Below are 21,390 nucleotides of genomic sequence, written 5' to 3'. Positions count from 1 at the left end.
CTCTAGACAACTGCGACTAAGCAATTAAACCAGCTTTAATTACTGGCTTTTAAGGCCATACTCAGGTCAAAATTACTTTGAAGGCTGCTTTGTTTCTGTAGAATACTGAAGAAATACTGGCCTGAGGAACGCGAAGAAATACATCAAATTGTGCAGTAAGCAAGTCACCCGAAGCTTAGGAATAACCGTCCTTATGAACTTAAGGAAAAAAAGGATTTGAGGTGCAGCACGAAATAGTTTGACGTGGAATTTTTCAAACTCCAAATCTGACATGCTGAATAGATTGGCTTAGTTTCAATGTGTTGTGAAAATCTGGATATTGAAGTCAAGTATGTCTGCAGACCAATAACCGTGTATCATAGCACGTTACGGACAAATGTTTTTTCAAGTTGTCGCTAGGAACACAGCACTGCATTCGCTTTTATAAAATAAAAAAATTCCCAACAACTGAATCATAGAATACTGTCTACTGTTGACAATTCCTCCCTGTTATCTGAACAAGGACGCTCTTTCTTCATTGTACAGGAAGCTCAGTACGTATTTTTTTCTTCACCAGGAAAAAACTTCTGCTACTGGAACAATCAGGTTGTGATGTTCCCATACTAGAACCTTTTTGCCTTTCCTGCTCTTCCCCACAGAGTGACTAAATCCACCCACTTCGCTATTTATTTCAGCCATCAACACAAAGCTCAGAGAAGAAGGGCAATCCAATCTCAAGGAAGTAACAGATTTGTGCAAGTGAGATCCTCCTCCTACTCACCAGAGAGGAGACATTCCCTAGCAGATATGATACTGTAAAGATTTTTTTTTTTAAGGAGCTCAGTAAAGGGTTTAATCATGAAAAGCTGAGCAGGGGCTCTCGGAGAAACATCTGCTGACAGTATTCTGTGTCTAGCCTAATCCCAGGTTCCCATACTTTGGTCATTACCACCACTGCTACTGGCAATGGTAGCAGGTCACAGACACTCTGTGGGTTTTGCTGGCTGCTTCAGTAACATTTAAATATTACAGACCGGAGTCTCTTGTCTAGATTTAAAAATAAATAAAAAAAGCTGGGAAGGAACCGATTAGTCACAGAGATGTCAAACTAATGCCTGTATTGTGCAACAGCTTTTCATGTGTGAACAGCAAAATGAAATGGATATGTAGAGATACAGAATTAATAATTTCCAAAAGGGGTTTGAAGTCCTAGAGAAATCTTCAAGTCCTAAACAGAAAGTCTTAAGACCTAGAACATCATGGAAAACATTTTAGAAATAGGAGAGGTTTGTTTTCTCCCCAGAGATGTTAAAAATTGGAAGCCATTGAAAATGATGTTTCATGTGAGTTTTCTTGGATAGACTGTCATTTTTCCTGTCACCTGTTGTATTCACACTGTGTGTATCGATGATCGCCCAAAAAGCAGACTACCAGAAAAACAGAAATGAAGCTAAACTAAGATAGTTATTTCATGTATTGGTCAAATATTAAATAATATTATAACATATCCAAGTTCAAAGCATTCGAAAACTACACACACTAACATAACAGAGCAAGCTTTTCTTTAAAAGGCTAATTTAAGGGCTAATACACCCTTGGGGAATGGAGAGATAACAGAGATCACTAATAGAGTGCAGCATGCTTCAGGCAGATAAGGCTGTCTTGTGCTTTCTTTGGAGGAAGGGAAATCTATGAAATCTCTTGAGCATTAAGCCAGAATAGGTTCGTTAGTATTCAGCTACGGGATAGGAAGCAACTAGTTTTAAATGATCGGATTTTTTTTTTTTTTTTTTAGAGATCTTAATAAGATACAACATTAAAATACATTATTAATAATTAATGCTAATAACAAACATAGCCTGATGCCCTTATAAAATTGACACCAATAAAACGGAGACTATTTAAGACATTTCACTTTACAGACTTTAAAAACAGTTTTCAAATACTGCAGTACAGTAGGGCAGTAAGCTAGAGACAATAATTCACTATTAAACATTAATAATGTCTAGACATTGTAAGTATTATACTTAGATTTCGGAAGGAATGTTTTCTTCTTCTGGAAAAAAATGTTTAAGAACTAGGACCCACGCTAGACTGAGTGGCAGAACAAAGAAATATGCAGACTATATGCCCAACTTCAACAGTATCAGAAATTTACAACAAGGGTATCTGAGATCGTTCTGGTTTTACTTTCTTGTGAAAGATTTTCTAAAATTGTTTATATAATTATGTAGTAGTTAAATTCATCTCTTCCTCATTTAGCTAGGATGCTGAAGTGTACCGAGTTCTATTTGCTATGTATACTTGTGGGAATAAACTACCTTATCAGTTTGCTTACAATATACTTTACGTTAAAAAGAAAATACAATATTTTAAAAACTTACCATTCCCAGACTCTTAAACTCTTGTCATCAGATGTACTCACAAACCTTCTATTTTCATCCACAAATACAATGGTGTTGACAGCTCCCAAATGCCTATCATACTCCTGCACAATCTCACCACTCCGAATATCCCACTACAATTAAAGAAGTCAGAATAAGACTGTTTTTTTCTTTTTACACTAAATATCAGACTTTAAAAAATTATTTCAAATTTTGAAATAATTTCAGGTAAGAAGGCAAATCCTCTAGCAACAATCTTTGAAAGTCTAGCAAAAAGAAAGAAAAAGACAAGGAAATATTTAATAACTGGTTGAGAAATTCTAGTTGTATCAGAAAATCCAAGTAAAACTAACCATTTCTCGAGCTGTAGGTGGAGCGTTTAAGACAGAATCAGAGGAAAATAAGGTATTAAGTAGACATACCTGCACAATTTTCTTGTCTGACATTCCTGCAACAAAGAGGTTTTGTTTATCTTCATCAGGATTGAACTTGACACAATACGGAACCTTCCTGTTTGTGAATCTTGAAATGCATTGTCCTGAAACAGACAAACCATACATATTGGGTCAAGAGGGAAGTTCTAAGGGCTGGTGAGTTCATTACAGGTATTGATAAAGAGACATTCATTCTACTTTTACCTCACTAACAGCAGAAAATACCTTTTTTAAAGGCCCTGAGAGGATCAGGGGGTAGAATTTACCCTACACTTTAGTTAGGCATTCTTTCATGTGTTTGTAAGCATGCATCTGCAAAAAGACATACAAACACACTCACCCATACCATTACTACAGCTTTCCAAACAACGTAATTGCTCTTCAGCCTACATATCATCAGGACATAATCAAGGACATCAGGACTAGTCAAGACGTCACAGGCTGACCAGCGTCTTTGCAAAGCATCACCTGACTAGTATCCAAGTTATCCCCAACAAAAGACTTGAACTCAGGCAAGAATTCCTTATTGCCATGACTAAAAAGGGTAACAGTAATCCAGCTAGAAAACAAACCACTGACCTCCTCTCTCAGCCTCAGCCATAAATATCCTGTCTGTGCATTATTCGTAACTCCCAGGAGCCTATTTTAGTTCAAAAGCACAATGCTTTTTTTTTTTTTTTTTTAGGTGGTCCACATAACTGAGCTCTGACTCAAGACTGGAGGATCTGACCTACCTTCTGGTTGCCACCTGTATGAGACTTGTGCCACTGCTAACCAAGGAAGCCAACATTTTTTTCAAATATGGAAACGTCCTTACTTTCAAACACCCTTAGTTTAAAAGAATACTGACAAAATTTACTTTGAATCTTTTTAACTGAAGAAACTATTTGCAGCAGAATGTTACAGAGCACCTTCCAGACAGTTCTGCGAAAGCATCACACCTATCCCTTCACTTTCTAAACCAGCAGCTTGATTTCTACTGTCGATTCCTATTCAGAATGCTCTTCATGTTCAGGTTAGCTGAAAGATCAAGTGAAATAATTCTTCTAAATTGAATTTAGGCTTAAAGTGCAATTTCATTACTTAAGTTGTGCCTGTAAACATAAACATGCAATTAATTGATGTAGTAAAAACGTTTTAAAACCTGACTGACAATGTGTCTTGGTATTTACCACAGTGCCATGTAAGAGTGTGTAGAATTACAAGCCTACCTGTTTCAGTGTCCCAGAGTTTAATATAGCGGTCATATGCAGCACTAAGAAACCGAGTGCCAGCATTATTAAAACAGATGTCTCGAACAGCTTTACCATGTCCTGCAGATAAGATGTAATAAACTTTTAGTCATTCATGCTTAGAATTAAATTTTTTTTGCGGAAAACATTCCAGTTAACTGCTACCATCTTCAGCAAAGCAAGAAGAACAAGGAAATTGCTTGAAATTCTTCATGAGCGCTAGTAAACCTAGTTTCAGCACAGTGATTCATTCAAGTGGCAAAGAACAAGCAACTCCTAAAGACTGATGATTATTTAAAAAACCAAAACCACAACTAAAGCACTAGAGAGGGAAACAACAGCATTGCACAGAAACATGCACTGTGCATCATTCATAAATTGATATGCAAGCAAAATTTTAAGTACTATTGGGTTCAAAGACTGTTCTGATCAGTTAAGAGCTGCAAGAGAAGTTTAAAACATTGTAATAAACGACAACATCTAAGGAAAAAAGAAGGACAAACACTACAAGAGATGCATTTAAAGGAGAAATGTTTAAAATGAAAAAATCAAGTATAAAACATGGAAAATATTAGATTAGAAAATTAAGAATGCTTTCATCTGGTGTTAACCTTGCTACTCCTCAGCCCAATACTTTCAGTTGAGAATCAAACCAGACTTGAAGTCTTTCATTAAAATGTTGGCATTGAAACTATATATATATTAAAAATATCTAATATATAGCTATATGTAATCATACAAATACATATAGCTATACATATTTACATTACATATAAATAATATTATATATAATATTTATTTATATACATATAAAACAGCAAGGAAATTTTCATAAACATTAAAATAGTAAGCAAATCTGGTTGATAATAAGGACTTTCGGAGAAAAACAGTCAAACCGTTCAGAAAGAGTAGTCTATTGATAGAGAACCCTTTTTGAGCACTCCTCTGCCACACTGCTGTCATCACGATATCAGATAAAAAGACTTTTTTGTTGTTATTCAACATATATTCACTCAAGCAGTGTTCTAGAAATGTTCCCATCTCAAAAGGGGAATGAGCTGCTTTTGTTCTGTATTCAAGGCTGCTATGAAGTTTGTATTTTTCTCTCCCAACCATCTGCTTTAAAAAGCACCTGTTACATGAACAAAGACTGCACCTGAACTAGGGGAAAAAAAACAAAAACCTCTCATGCTTTTGCACTAGAAACTGAGTACATAAGAGATTACCTAGTTAAGGAGAGATGCCCTCCCTGCATAAATACAGAGGGCGGCTGTTCTCACTATGAAGATAGGGCAATTCCATTTCATAATTTTGGCTTTGGAAAGGAGTATTGCCTGGAATAATGCCCAAGGTTCACTAAAAACTTGTACTTTTAAAAATTCTTATTGTCAACATTACACTGAGTACCATTTACCTTGGATGCCTCCAGATCTTTTCTAAGATAAAGTAATAAGCTAACCTAAATCATGTCCTTCCATGTAGTTGTTTTTTTTTAATATATATATATATATATATATATATATATACACACACACACACATACATACACATATACACATTAAGAACTCAGTTTAAAAAAAATGCTATTACCAATAAATGTTCGTAGACATCTTCGATCACCGTATACTTCCCATAGCTTGAAAGAAAAAAAAGGATGGGGGAGAAAGTATGTCAATTGTTAAAAAAAAGATGCTGAAATTAAGTGCAAATATATGACAACATATGTTTGTAATTAATTTCTTAAAATAAGACATCAACTGATTAATGACAACTACCTATGCAGAAATTCACAAGAATGCTGTCATCTTCTTATTAGCAAAAAAAAAGTCTTAAAATAACTACAAAAACATACCAAATTTAAACTTTAAAATCCTTAAGATTTTACTAGTCAAAAAAAAAAAAATCAGTTTTCTAATATGACATAGGATGGACTAAAATTACATTAGTTCAAAGCCACAAAAGCTTCAGTAAACCACTTCAGCATAAGCCTATTTCTAGCTGTAAAGCTAAGCTTCATAGAAAATTAATTACGATGATGGCAAGGACAATAACCTAAACAACTTGTGACCTTCTAAATGCTATTAGTAAATGATTAACACTGTTCTAACACCCACGTCATCTTGTGTATTATTCTTTGTTCCAGAGAACTTGTAATCTAAAAATCAAGTGAGAAAATAAAAGTAACAAACAAAACAGAAGAGGTCCTTGGTAGAATTACCTAGTGTTTACGTACTCTAAATGCAGGGTCTGTATTCAATGATGGTATAAAATACATAAATAAAAATTAAAAAATAACTCACCTTAATTTTGCAATCCATAGAGCAAGACAACAGCATATGCCCAGACAGAGGAAACAACCTAACTGCACTGACACCCTGTAAATAAGGACAATTAAACAGTAAGCAGAGCATGTAGATATTTCCTCAGTTCACTTGCCCTCTTTCCTTTTGTAGGCAAAAAGTTAAACTGCATCTTGCAAAGAAATAACCGAACATTCCATTTTAAAAACAGCAGTGCATTTTGAACATTGTTATTAGCACCGAACTGATTCGGTTCAACAGCTGCACATACACCCTCCTTCAGCATTCACACCGTTACTGTGGGAATCACAGCAAAGAAATACAAGTTGTGGCTGAGGGTAACAGCTATGAACACACACTTCCTTCCATCTTTTGGCTGCCATTAAGGTGCTGTCCATTTCAGCACAGTATATTCCCAGAAGGAATACTGAATATTAGAGACAAAAGAAGCAGCAAGTTGAGTATAGGCTTTTATGAACCTGACCAGTGAAATGCTTTTAATATTAAAAGTATGTATATAGTTACAGGCTCTGGCAATAAGAAACTGTATACATGACGTAATAACAAATAAAACTGATAATAAGTTAAAAAAACATATTTGGAAATCTTGTAATGCTGATGCATTATAATCACAAAACCTATTTTCTTAAGTTTAATATGAAATAATTCTTAAGCACTTTTACTCTACAAACGCATTTTCAACAATCTCTAGAATTAGCCTTCCTCTTATGCACATGATAGTTTTGAAAATAACTCCAAATCCCACAGAGGTGAATGAAGACTATTAGTCCCTTTAAAGGATGTCAGGAAGTCACTATGTTCATGTAAAAGTATATGGAGGTATCAGAAACAATCACATCTGACCATGCAAACATCTTGCGTGGGGCGTACAATGCCATGAGCTACGTGCCATAAATGAGAAAAATATTCCTTCCTTCTACTGATACTTCAGTTTTATAGAAGTTACTAGCTTCAGACACAAAATGAAGTGTTTCTCAAATAAAAAAGTACACTCACAAACTTCCTACCTTCGTATGTCCAGACCATACATGGATTTGTTTCTTTGGAAGATAGCACTTCTCAGGTGGCACTGTAGAACGGAGATTAACTCCAACATCTTGAGGAACATGAAGGTAAGATCTCCCCTGATAGTCATACATTTCCTTAACTAAAAAGGTAAAGAGAGAAATCTGAGAATCCAATAGATTGTACTTTATGAGGTAATTATCTTAGAAAGATTCAACTGCTACACATGGTTAAGGCTTTTCTCAACACAGCTGTTCTGCTCTGAACTGGGGTGGGGGCGAGGGGGGGAAGAAAAGAAATCCGCTTCATAGGATATGGATGTGGAAACTTATTTGACATCAGTTGGGCTCAAATTAAGTCTGAAACAAAGCAATGTCTGCTTGGAATCTGAAAATCTGAACATTAGAACAATCTAACCCCCTACAGATCTGACTCATTATCAAAACGCAAGTGAGTTCCTCAGGGCAGTAATGGTCTGCTTACACTAACCCCACATAGATTATAACGTGCAGCTCTAACCCTGGCATTTGCTTGCAATTTACATTCCAGCCAGCTCTGTGCTGCATCAGTCATGTCAACAGAATTGCAAACCAGAGAAAAAAAAAATCCATTTAGCCAATGTGAATGAATATTGGTCAACCAATACTGGTCAGCAGCCAACACCTGCTGTTGAACTAGATTTAACAGAAGAGACTGGACAGTCAGACATGCAGGGATGCATTGTGCTTGAAAGGATTATTTCAAAGTAGACTTGTGCTGGATAGTGATGACATTAAGCTGTGCACTGACTAAATCAATTTCTCAGTTTCTGGGACATTACTGTGGCAGTTTTGTTTGTATATGTGACCTCCTGCTCGGTATTAATGATTAAAGGTGTCTACAAAATGGCTTCGGGAAGGCTTGTGTTCAAGAAGATTAATGTTTATCTTGTAAGGACTTTCACTATGAAGCTTTAGAGACCAACGAAAATTGGATACAAAGAGTTATTCTACAGGATGCTCAATGACTAAAATTCCAAGTTTATGTTTGTCACTATTCAACAAATATTGTCATAACCTACTGCATATAAATACAATGAAGCACTAATATCACTGAAGTATCTCTCTCATCCGCTCCTGTTTAATGCATATAAGAAGATGCTCCAGCTTGTGTGTAGGAACCTGGCTGCAGGAAGTGGCACACAAAAAGAGAGACTCAGTTTGGGCTAAATTTCTGTGCCAAGCAACGTAAGGCAGGGCTGTTTTGCATACAGGCAGTTGAAATAACAGTTTCCAAAAATCACTTAATTTTACTTGACAATTTTCTTTGAAGATACCATATGCTATAGGGTAATTATTTCATACATCATTATTCATAGTATGACAGCAAGAGCCTTTACATTAAGAAATGAGGAAGTACCGAGTCCAAGTGATTTTCTAAATTGCATGTAGGTGAGCCACAACTCAAAGCACTACTTGCTGATGAAAGTACTGAGACACAAAACTGCAGTAATTCTGAAGCTCAAACTAAGCCAAACTCATAACCTAAATTTTTTTTGCTCTGTAAAATAAGAAAGAGATATGCATGCCCAGTAACATGAAAAATGAATAAAACCAGTAGCCTGAAAGACGACATTTCTACGCTGCTCTTCACAGTGTGAAGTGGAATTGGTCCAAGTTTATCTCTTTCTCTGTCCTTTATGCTTATGCCTCTGAGCGCTATTATCTCCAAAACAGAAACATCAAGGTGTCTCAGCAAAACTGCTGAGGCTGTCTGCCATCCTTACTAATTAACACAGCAGGCAGGAAAACACGGCGAGCAAGAAAATGAGAACAGGAAAGAAGATGCCATTACCATGTAATATAGTCTTCTCCTCTCCAGGTTTATCATCTTCCAGCTTTCCTCTCTTCTGCCTCTTAGCTGTTATTTCATCCAACTCTTTCTGTTCTTCCTGGAAAAATAAAACATGATCATGACTTTTAAAAATTTAAACATTCAGAATGACGTAACAAATTCCAAAATTGCATTACTGTTTACTTACCACTTAAAACACATTTACTTGCTAAATGAGATCAGAAATACTTCTAAGCCTCAATAAAGAGAATACTTCTATCAAAATCAGATTAATTTGAAAAGCTGTGTACACTGAACATAATTAAATATAATCTTTTTATTTAAAGACTACAGCTAGGCATCACTGACTAAATGTGAAGGACATTTTTTGGTTGGAGGGTTGAGTAGTTGCTCCCCCACCCCTTTTTTATTATTATTACAGTTTTACTTTAGGTCTTTTTTCAAGCTGCTCCTATTTATAAGCATCTTTTATCGGACTCTACACATGGCACATAAATACAATTCATTTTATTTTATTTCCAAACAGTCTTTCAAATAATTGAATGCAGAATATTCAGAACACCTTACTCAAAAAAATCACCTGAAACATTTCTATTACCCTGAAGCACAGCATGGATCTTCTGGTTGAGACAAACTACTAGTGCAGTTGGATCCCTATTAAAACCACCACGTTATGTATTATTACACCACAATGTACTAACAACTTGTATCTACTGAGTTAAAGTAGTACTTACTTCTGATGGCTTGGCTACTTCTTTTTCATCAACATACTTGGCCCATGGTCCCAGAAAACCATCAATGTTAGATGCATCATTCTCCTTGAATTTCTTCCTTTTTTCGATTTTCTTTTGTCCCGTTTCAAACACTGTTAAACCTGCAGAAAGAAACAATGCACTGCCTAGCTGCTAACACAGAATACAACACATCACAGCAGTCTAAAACAAAAAAAATCACACTACCACCACCACCCCCTCCAATACACACAGGAAAACGGAAAACAGATTTTGGTGCCAAAGCATTGCTAACTTTTCTAATTATGAACACTGCTAGCTATGTACAGTAATGGAAGAGACACTTAAATTACTATTTAACCATACATGTTTCCTTGTGTTTTTAACAATAAGCCTGCAGACTGTACAAACACATTGGTATTCATACCTTAAATAGTGCAGAGTTCAAAAAAGTAGAGTCCTAACAATTGGCTTCTGATCCCCCTACCCCTCTGTTTCAAATAAAAACCACAAGCAAGCAGGTCAAAGCAAACAAAAACCAAAAATCTTCCCAAATCCAAATTACAACTGTGCATTTTAATGCAGAAAGAAAATAAATCACAGGCATTTATTTCCGAACACTAGCTTATTCCTTCCCATAAATGCTAGCTTATCACAAATACTGTGCCCTTGAACTTCATCTGTCAAAACCAGTGTGCAGTTTTCAAATAATGCTTTCCTACAGCATCAGTAGTACTCCTCTAGGGAAAGGGAAACAAAAAAGATTTTTGTGTAAACAAAAGGAAATAGGCAACGTAAAAGCTAAAATAATGGTCATATAGAAGAATGGTATATTAAAGTCACAAGGTTTCTCAAAATAATACTGCTGAAACTGTAGTTTCAAAAGGATATGTTTTACTTCTGAAATTATTTAATCTTAGCCATCTCTGTCAAATGTAGTTGCTATGTCAAAATAAGTCTATTTTCTTTTTCGTATTTTGGATGGAAAGAGTGAAATAACCTTGTATATATTCCAGGGAAGAGAAAACAGAAATAAAGAACCTTTATACATATATGCAAATAAAATGTTTAAAAAATCATGCAAGGGAAAGCATAACTAAAGTTTACACATTTTTACTTTACAAATTCAGTACTTAATATTGGGCTACAGTTTGATATATCCTCACTAGATTTACTTTACACTGAACTACAATTTCATATGCTAACAAGCCACTTTCAGTGGTAAGTACCTTGCATCAATGTATTAATTACGAACCCCATGCTTCTGCTAGTCAATCCTCTCAGTGGCTTCCTATGCCTTTACCATCTGGCAACTTTCCAGCATTTTTTCTTTTCCAAATAACCCAAACAGCTTAACTCTGCTAAGCAGAGATAACATGCAATTCCCAACAGGAGTGCTAGAGGTTGCTTACAGAATGATCAGTTTGCTACTGAGCAGCACGGTTTAAGTGGTTATCATAGCACACAAGAGTCCTAATGCAAACATGCGACAACTTACCTACGACAGAATTTAAGAGGACCAAAAAGCTCTGCTCAAATACACAAATCAATGCTATCCACGCAATTACACATAAGAGTTCCAATTCCAGATTTGAAATTTGAGAAGTGATAGCCTGATATATTTGCTACTTCAGGAAAACAAAGTCCCCCAGTACCTCTCTTTGCTCATAACATTACAATTGCAACACATCTTCATTGGTAAGACTCTTATAATTCTTTACTCTACTAGTACCTATTCCATTTCTTACTGAGGAAGAAATGGAAGTAGTCATCAATTTATATAAGATTCTGAATTATTTACCTTGATTTTTTTCAGCTTCTTCTACAGACCCAATATACTTGGTAGCAACTTCAGGGTTATCTATAGAGGGATCTAATGCATAACCTGGAACAAAAAGAAAAACAAAATAATGTTATTTTCTCTTTTTGATGTACAACTTTTTGTACTCCCTCCCCCTATGTTCCATGAATTTTTTTCCAGTTGGTGCTCGAGGAGCTCAGGATGAAGCTCAGGATGATAAATACTTTGAAATTTCATTCACTTGACCTAGGTATTAGGGTTACTACAAGTTATTACCACAGAATCATAGAATGGTTTGTGTTGGAAGGGACCTTTAGAGATCACCTAGTCCAGCCCCCCTGCCATGAGGTCCTTGTGTATGCATTGCTACCAGAATGCTTAAATCTGCACAACAGAGAAGAAAGAAAATATGTACAATAAGCAACAATTCAGGTAAGACACAAAGAGAGGATATCACAGGGGCAAAGCCACAGAATCTTTCTGGCCTCCCAAGAGGCCTCTAGCTCAACACCCTGCTCCAACCAAGGTCAACACTGAATTCAGCCCAGTTTGCTGTAATCTGACACATTACTTTTTGGAATGTCACAACAATGTTATTGTGTTGTAATGTGGTGTTGTAAGGGAAAGACTTTAGATTTAATGTTAGTGGCACGTGATTTTAAACAGATACTCCTTTAGTTCAGGGCAAAGCCAGTAAGACCCCCTCCATTGGGTCTGTTGTGGCAGCCAGGAGGAAGACAGATGGGAAAGAGAAATGGAAGCAACTCAATTTTTTAGGGCTTTGTGCATATTCTGTCTCCCCCAGCAGAAATTATTTCAGCCTCCTCCTGTCAAGGCTGGGAAAGCTTGCTCCCTCAACTTGAAAGCAGTTGTTTTAAGTAGCTTGGAAGGTGCCAGAAGCAGTAGCAATGGCCTTTAATTTTTAAAATAATTAAGTATTCACATCTTCATTTCCTGATTGCAGCTATTGAGTCCTGTTTAAAAAAAAATAAAAATTGCATTTACTCTTATAAATAATTTATAAAATGTATCATCATTTTGTAGATATTCAGGATATTCACAATTTTTGGTACTGAGGTTTCTCATTTTGATATGCATATCTTACAGTTTCTCTCCATTTGTCTGGAAGTGGATAGGATGATCTTACAAGAATAAACCAGACAAATAATCTCATCTAGTTTCCAAGGAACAGGTGCACTGAACAGTTACTGACCACTATTTTTTTTTTTTTTTTTTTGGGTAAGAGTGCACCCTGGTGGACACATCGCCATTTTTTATTAAACATTACTCAAATGACAAACTGTCCCTTGAGGACCCAATGAGAATTTCTCTATCAGGAAAAACAACAACAATGAAGATAATCAACCCTCCGGTAAAAGCAATCACACACACAAAACCAAAGAAATCTTACAACAAAAATACAAGAATTAGTTTATACGCTGGTTCACAGAAACCATCATGAAAATCACGAACAATGGGAGATCACCCAGTCACCCCCAGAGACCGATAGCCTATAAAAGCACTTGCAAGAACACGACTTGAGAACCTATCAACACCATCTCAATAGCCAAAGGAGTTAATCCCCAACCGTTTCTCAGGAGCACTGCTGTCCTAGAAGATTTTTTACTCCCATGGATAGCCAAATTGAGCAGACACTGCAATCAGACTTTCACTAATTTAACTGCCTGCTTTTATTAAGGCAGTATTTCAGCGAGTTCTTTTCCAAGCTATATGGCTTCTGTTAACAGCAGAGAGATATTACTTTGGATTTATGTCAAAATCAATACAGTGGTTTTCTTGTCCTCCAACTGTATTGACACAGTCTCTGGGACTCTATTTGCTCAGTACTTGTAAAAGAGGGACAGTATTCGAATGAATAGGGCCCCTGGGCCAAGCACAGCTTCCCATGGAAGCAGAGGCTTCTTATAGCTGGATTGAATTTGGTCCAGCATCATTGTCATAGAAAAGCTCTGAACAATTTCTACTTTCTAGTGGGTTTGTGAAAGAGAATCTTTTCTTTCTGGCTGAGGCTCCTAAACGCAGCTGCAAAAGACAGCCTGCTTTTATCCTACTCAGCTGGTATGCCACATAAAGTGCCTCGACTCCTACGTCTCCTTCAGCTTTATTTGGGAGGTAGACATTTCATACTGCTTTTTAGCAAGGAAAGGTACAATTCCACCTACATCCATAACTCCAATGCATTTGAAAATGGTTGGTTAAATAATCAGACTTTGATGCAGATTCCAGAATGACAGCTACTTCAAAGACATTTACACTGCTCCGTGCAATGCAGCACACAGGGACCCAAGGTAGCTTCTGTACGTGAAACAATATCGCTGGACTGATGCTGACCGAAGGGGCCTCCCCGCAGAATCAAAGCGGTGAAGTGTCTACAATTGTAAGAGGTAACAGCGACTGTAGGCCTTGCACGTAACGAAAAAAACACAAGTTTAATTTCCAAGTCAGAGTCATTTTAAGCTTTAAAGTATCAGTCTTACTGATACAGTAATCCTGTTTTACCCAAGTTACTGAATATTCAAAGAGCTTTGAAATTCATGGGCAGAAGTCTTTATTATTTAATAAGACCTTAATACCTTGGGAAGGAGAGGCATCAAAACACTAAATGCTGCATGAATGAAGCAGTCCACTTCTAGCATAAGTACTGAGGCCGAACTAGGTATGAAACGATTCTTTTAACCACGTTAAGAGTAGAACAGTTCAGTTGGAAGGGACCTGCAAAGATTGAGCACAACTGCCTGACCACATCAGGGCTAACCAAAAATTACAGCATACTACTGAAAGCGTTGTCCAAAACCATCTCTCCAGGAAGCCAGTTCCAGTGTTTGACCACCCTCATGGTACAGACATTTTTCCTAATGTCCAGTCTGAACCTCCCTGGCACAGCTTTGGGCCAGCCCCACACATCCTGACATCGGTGACCAGGGAGCAGAGGCCAGCATCTCCTTGCCCTCCTCAGGAGGTTGCAGAGAGCAGTGAGGTCCCCTCTGAGCCTCCTCCTTCTCCAGACATGGCCAACCCAAGTGTCCTCAGCCTCTCCTCATAGGACATGCCCACCACGTACGTTCATATTCATGAACAGTTTTGTGCAACATGTAAAAAAAGACCCATAATGCCCCTTTACACTGAAAGTTTACATAACGCACACATAATTAAGGAAAATATATTAGTCTCCCACACCTTTTGTTTTCCCCCCCTTTTTTTTTTTTGAACAGAGCTCAAAAAGGAATCACCAAGAAAAGAGTCTGCTTCTGCTAAGGGTACAGGTACAGCAGACAAACAAGCAGTTGTATTTTAGGACTTCCTAGTCTTGTTAGCCATGCCCCAAAACTACAACCTTGGAAGAATAATGCCAGTTTGGGGTTTGGCCATTTACATCACAATGACTTTGAAAATAATCCCCCCCCCCCCGAGAAAGCTTTCTCTTGAATAGATAAAATGATGTAAGTCATGTTACCCATGACTGTAGGATGCAACATCAGTTACCAACTAAGAAAAGGTCAGACTCTCATTGACTCATTGTGAATGGCTTTCCATCAAACTTATATGAGAGGATCTCATATAAGATTACAGAATGACCTGCCCAGACCATTTTATTCAGTATTTTTATGGATTATGCCATCAAAGTATCATATACCTGTACAACTAGCAGCTGGCACCAAAACCAAGTGTGAAATATTTCACTTCAGGAGAAAAAAAAATGAAAATAAATAATCGGTTAGGTACAGGGAAAAAATGATAAGGACTGTGCAAGGGTAGTGGTGGTTTTACACTCAACAAGTCAATCTGACTCTTGAGGAAAAAAAGTAATCTGCGATTTGTTGAAAAACTATGTAATACATGGAACAGAGCTGTCAAGACCTAGTCTAGAATAGCAGATCTAGTTTTAGGCAAGGTATTTTAAGGAAAAAAATGAATAAAAATTCAGAGTAACAAGAATGATAAAATGCTGGAGGGTGGAAGAACTCCTAGAAGAGAAAAATGGAGAACCAGCAGGCCTGTTTAAGACTTGATGTTTCTTTTTGCATATGATATGCCTGAACTACAGTGGTTTGCATCCCAGACAAAGGACGAAAAGATGGTAGCAGCTCTATGACTACTTCTAAGTGCTGGTATCACAAAGATGTTCTTGATAAAGAAGCTGAGGTCTGCTTGATCTATCAGAGATCTGAGGTTTGCATTCAGAATGCTCTTACTGTTCTCCATGGACTGAGGGACTGTACAAAAGTGACTGGGTTAAGGCTGCAGTATTTTTGAATTTGTATAAAATATGTGCAGGAAGGGCAGATGGTTCTCAAGAGGTTGTTTACTGCAAAGAGAAGCTGCAGATCTTTGATGCCAATCTAAAACATCTCCAGTGCTTGTGTCAACACCACCTCTCCGAGTCTCTGGAATGAAGGGGACCTTAGTAAGATGGGTAGGTTTTGTGTAGATTAAAAAGGTTATTGGTACTGAAAAGGTTCAAAGAGGGCTTTTCGCTTAAACAGTTGGGGAAAGACAATAGTTAAAGAAAAATAAGTGATCTGGCACAACACACAAACTTAAAAATATATATATCCTCAAGTGAAAGGTAGCATAGAAATTTGAAAACAGAGATAAGAAGGACAGCAATAAGCACAGAATCCTATTTAAACTGAGGGCCTGCGCATGCATACAAAATAGCAGAAGCTAAAAATCATAGCATCATTTAGGTTGGAAAAGACCTCTAAGATCATCAAGTTCAGCTGTTAACCTAGCACCACTAAAGCATGTCTCTAGGCACCACACCTACATGTCTTTTGAAGACCTCCAGGGATGGTGACTCAACCACTTCCCTGGGCAGCCTGTTCCAATGCCTCGCAAAGCCTTCAGTGAAGAAATTCAGCCTCCCCTGGTGCAACTTAAGGCTACTTCCTCTTGTCCTACACACACAGTGAAATAATACATAGTGAAATTTGACCATCTTGTTTTAAATTTAGAAGCTAACAAAATTGGTAGGACAATAGTGCTGTAATTAGACAGAAAGCACTCTGCCATGTAAAAATACAATGGTCATAGCATGTTTTTTCCCCACTGGTGTATGTTAAAGAAAGCTCAAAAGCAAATTAGATTAGCAATTTTTAATAGTGTTAACAAGCAGTAGAGAATCCTTTGGATTGAAATTCCAGGTTTAAGTAGTTGCAATGTAGAGTTACTAGGACTCCATTACTCACTGCTCAGCCAGAAGAGGTGATAACCATGAGATGGTAACAGAGGTGCTAGGAAAAGAAGCACAGTCATAATGAGATACTTTAGCCACCTCCTTGGAGTAGACTCTGTAAATGTCACATCAAGATAGGCTGAAAACAGCATTTTCATAAAACGTACCTATTCCATGAAGCAGTCGTGTGAGAAATTCACAAGGAAAAAAAGCCAACTGAGCAGTGCAGGAACCTTGATTTTAAGGCATTTTTCCTAAGGATACACATTTTAACTGTGACCATAACAGAGAAAAAATTAACATTCTTGAGGAAGCAAAGACAGCCATAAAGAGATTTACTACAGTGATCTTAATCTCAAACCAGGAAGTTATACAAAACAGAAAAGATTTTTAAAAGGAACAGAAAGTAAGCGCCAAACAGTAAAGCCTTTTCCGAATGCAGGGATATTTCAAAGACAGCATGTTGGAGCAGAAGAACTAATGCCTGCCAGCTATTAAAAGACATAAAAGAGACCAGAAGGAAGTGAACACAGCTGAACATTATGTAAAGAGAAACAATAAGAAATGAGAAAATATTCTTCAACGAGCTGAAGTTGCATCCAAATGTGTAAAATACAAAGAACCAAACTCTAGCAGATTAGAAGTAAAAACTACAGTAAAGTAGCCTCTCCCACACCTAAGTGAGAAACAAATCACACACAGCACAAAAACCTAACACATCACCCTTTGTCAAAAACTGCAGGAGCAGAAAGCACATCAGACAGCAAGTAGGCCAACAGATGATCAAGGAATGAAAAAAAAGAGTATCACAAGAAAACAATGAGTTTTTTTTTTTTTAATACATTGTCATTATGGAGGAACTTGGGGATGCTCTTGTGCTAGAACCTTTCTTTATGGGCACCATGACAAAGCATCTACCTCAAAGCAGCATATCAGGAGACTACAGAGTCTGATGAGTGGTAACAAATCATCAGGAGCAGATGGTGTTCACCCAAGTGATCTAAAGCCAAATCACAGTATAAAATCTCTGACCCAATATTGACTCTATATGACACAAAGGGAACATATCAAATACAAAATATATTTTTAAAAGATGCTTTAAAGAGGAGCTGGGAAACTACAGGTCGATCAGTCAGATATTTGTATGGGTAGAAGTTTCAAGCAGTAAAAACTAAAATCAAGAAAGTGACCAGTAGGCACTTGGGTGTTAAATACTGCTGCAGAACAGAACACACAGCTTTCTGTACAGATAAAGTACAGTGACAAAAACTCCAGAGTATTTGTGAGGTGACAATCATGAGAATGAAAGAAAATTGGTTGATGTTGGATACCTTTATGAAACACAGTTAGATTGATTACAGGGTACCTCAAGGACATTTTCAGAAAACCCACATCTTTACAAGGTGAATTGATTACAAAAATATTAAAACAGGAATAAATGGGTGGTTTCCACAGTGCAGGAAAGTCACTGGCAGATCCTTGCTCAGGCCCATGCTGTTCAACGTAGTGATAAACACTCTGGTTAAAGGGAACAAATGGCTCGTATGAAGTTATTCAAAGTTGTAATGAAAAATCCAATGCTACTTCTTAGAAACTGAAGGGAAAAAAACAACTCCCACTTTATTAAGCCACAGAACAAATCCATGGTGAGACTACATGTTTAACGCTGTATACAGCCTTGCTCTTCATCTCACTAACGATACAGTGGAACTAATGCAGAAAAACAAGAGGAACAAGCACGGCCATAAGCATGGAAAAGCTGCAGCAGACAAACAAGAAGACTGACCAAAATCTCCGATGGAAAAAAAGCTGACTGAAACAAAGTTATGGCTGAGATCTCTAACGTAAGGAATGACAACAAAATGGTAAGTAAAAAAATGACTGATGTGTTTTCCAACATGAGAGATCGGGAGATATCAAGTCAAACTAGAAGGCTGTTAAATTCCACAGGTCCGAGCCAAACAGAACTACTTCCTCACACAAGGTGCTGGTGAGCTGCAGACCTGCCTGCAATAGTTTACCAAGTATACAGAACCCATTTACTTAGACCTGTTCAAGAAGCAACTGGATAAATTTGTCAAAAATCAAAGCCAAAACAAATTCACTGAAAAGCAATAAATACAGACACATTGGCCCGGCTGAGAGACGGCATATTAGAAAAATATTCAGCCACGTTACTATTTGTTTGTCCCTTCCTTCTGCTCCTCATTAGGTATCCACTGCTGCCCTCTTGTCAAAGAGGACTGAGGAACATTCCAGCCCTTTTTCAAGTACAGCACGGATGTTCTGATCTAGCCAAGGACTAGGAAGAAAAAGTACTTTGACAGGAAATATTTACTGCAAGAGAAGTACATGGCAAAGACTGTGCCAAAAGATATTTTGGTCTTGTTAGTAATTAATATAGGTTTCCTCACTGAATACATATTAACTTTCAAGATGATACATAAAACTACCATTAAAAAAAAGGAAAAAGGAAAAAACCCTAGCTTTTTTGTCATTATTTTAAGGTAAGAACAAATTCCCATACGAAGGTGCAGAGACTGCAGCACTGACCTGTTTGGGATATGTGATCTCATTTACCAACCTTTGTCTTGTACCACACTTGTCCTTCATTTAGTCACGGGTTATCTACATGCGAGCCACTGCAGATTTAAGACCTCCTGCCTTCACACAGTGCTGTCAAGCAGCCTAGAAAGGGCCAGAGCTTTCAAGATCTGCAGCTTTCAACTAACAAGTTTACTTTCTGTTCTTCCAATATACAAAGGCTTTGACGTTAAAAACACAGAAGAATCAGATTTATGCCTAGCTATTATACTTGTGGTTTTATACTTGCTTCTCTTTTTCAAGAAGATATTCATGACCTCCGTCCAAATGGAAAAGAGAATATTGATGTTTTAAATAGACAACTTTTTGACAGCTTAAACAAGCGCTGTTGTTAAACAGCTCACAATAGACCTTCTAGTGCTCATTTACTGCACCTTCTAGCTTGTACTTGAGCTTCTCGGTGCCAGCTCTTGCAGTTTAAACTGCCTATCTCAGCCTTTTTGTAGCTCTGTTTTTGCTGTACCCACATCATTATCCACTGAACATTTCTAGAAAGCTGAACATGATAGTTGCACAGTTGCCAGTGTTAATCAGTACAAAAATATATTTTTAAGACTCTCTTGTAGTAAAGCTTTCAGAGGAGTTGCTATGTACTGATAATGTAAATCAACAGCAGGAGTAGACTTACTAGTTCCATCCTCCCCCAAACTAAATTTTACAAAAAAGAAATCCAAAAAACTACACACTATATGCCCACAGACACTTTTTTTGCAATATGTATTTAACACGGTTACAAAATGCACAATCCACACAGCAGAACATATAATTTCAGTGACCAAAACCCGAACTGCCTATTCAGGCTCCTACATGCACTACCTGTCAATTCTAACATCAGAACTGCAGTCCAATAATTTAAATTTATGTTAAACAACTAGACATCCATTTCTTAATATCTGCATTTTACTGATGTTCTACATTCTAATGACTCAGTGAAAAGCGCTTATTAGCTAAAATTGTGTAAAAAAAAAAAAAAGTCCTAAGTATATTTCATATTTATCATTTACAAGATATGCAGCTATTTACAGGTGAAAGCGTTCTTCAAGATGAGAAAGCAGCAACTCTGACCACCCACATGAAGAAACACCTTCTGGTATATCTTTGCTAAAACTACTCTAGCAGATGCATTCCCACTTCCAATCCCCATTCATTCAGCTTATCTCTACAAGAAACAACCACTGTGAAGAACCTGACAACTCAATAAGGCTTTCTTTTAGCTTCGTGAACCTTTAGTTAGAATCACATGAAATAACCTATTTGCATAAAAGATCTTCAGTTATTTGTTACATTAAGAGCGTGAAATTTTGATTTGTGTTTTCTACACCAATGCAGCTAATGGAAGAATTAATTAAAAGCATTTTGGTAGGTCACACACTTGATTACAGCTTCAAAATGAGATTACCCAAATAAATACTACAATCTACAGCTGTATGGATTCTCATTCAAAGACTTTCCCGCATGTAGATTCCACTATTAAGGACTTACCATAGGTTACAAATGTTCTTCTTTGTTGCTCAAACATGAAATCATTGATGTGAGCTGGTTCTGCATATCCAGAAAGCATATTTCTAGGTGCAGCCATCTGCTGAGTCCTGAATGGGTTTTCTGGTCCAAACTACATTAAAAATGATAAAAGAAGGTATATCAGAATTACTTACTTCTTACTTATGTGTGTGTATTTCTGGGGAAAAAACAAACAAACAAAAACAAACAAAGAACAGGAAAAGAATGGTTTGTCTTTCAAAAATGGTAACACAAAGTCACTTCAGCTTTCTGTTTCCCTGTAACTACTGAATAAGCATCTTAGTCTTATTTTACACAGTGATCACTAACACAGTTGCTTTGAACAGCTCATTTCATGATTGAACTTTC

At 37.0% G+C, this 21,390-nt stretch overlaps 1 protein-coding gene across 1 annotated transcript in view; it reads right to left on the bottom strand.

Annotated features, from left to right (window-relative positions):
• The window catches only part of CDC40 (cell division cycle 40), a 38,543-nt gene that overhangs the window by 7,153 nt on the left and 10,000 nt on the right, over positions 1 to 21,390 (bottom strand). The window contains exons 3-12 of the mRNA XM_035564790.2: positions 21,004 to 21,133; positions 11,721 to 11,804; positions 9,923 to 10,062; positions 9,189 to 9,285; positions 7,358 to 7,497; positions 6,330 to 6,404; positions 5,620 to 5,665; positions 4,009 to 4,110; positions 2,786 to 2,901; positions 2,364 to 2,497 (exon numbers count right to left, since the gene is read on the bottom strand). Coding sequence (XP_035420683.1) covers positions 2,364 to 2,497; positions 2,786 to 2,901; positions 4,009 to 4,110; positions 5,620 to 5,665; positions 6,330 to 6,404; positions 7,358 to 7,497; positions 9,189 to 9,285; positions 9,923 to 10,062; positions 11,721 to 11,804; positions 21,004 to 21,133 — 1,064 coding nt within the window. The remainder of the gene's footprint in view (positions 1 to 2,363; positions 2,498 to 2,785; positions 2,902 to 4,008; positions 4,111 to 5,619; positions 5,666 to 6,329; positions 6,405 to 7,357; positions 7,498 to 9,188; positions 9,286 to 9,922; positions 10,063 to 11,720; positions 11,805 to 21,003; positions 21,134 to 21,390) is intronic.

The sequence above is a fragment of the Cygnus atratus genome, chromosome 3 (assembly GCF_013377495.2).
Source record: "Cygnus atratus isolate AKBS03 ecotype Queensland, Australia chromosome 3, CAtr_DNAZoo_HiC_assembly, whole genome shotgun sequence".
In the NCBI taxonomy this organism is placed as follows: domain Eukaryota; kingdom Metazoa; phylum Chordata; class Aves; order Anseriformes; family Anatidae; genus Cygnus; species Cygnus atratus.
Note: the sequence above shows the minus strand (reverse complement) of the source record. Positions and strands in the feature narration are given on the sequence as shown.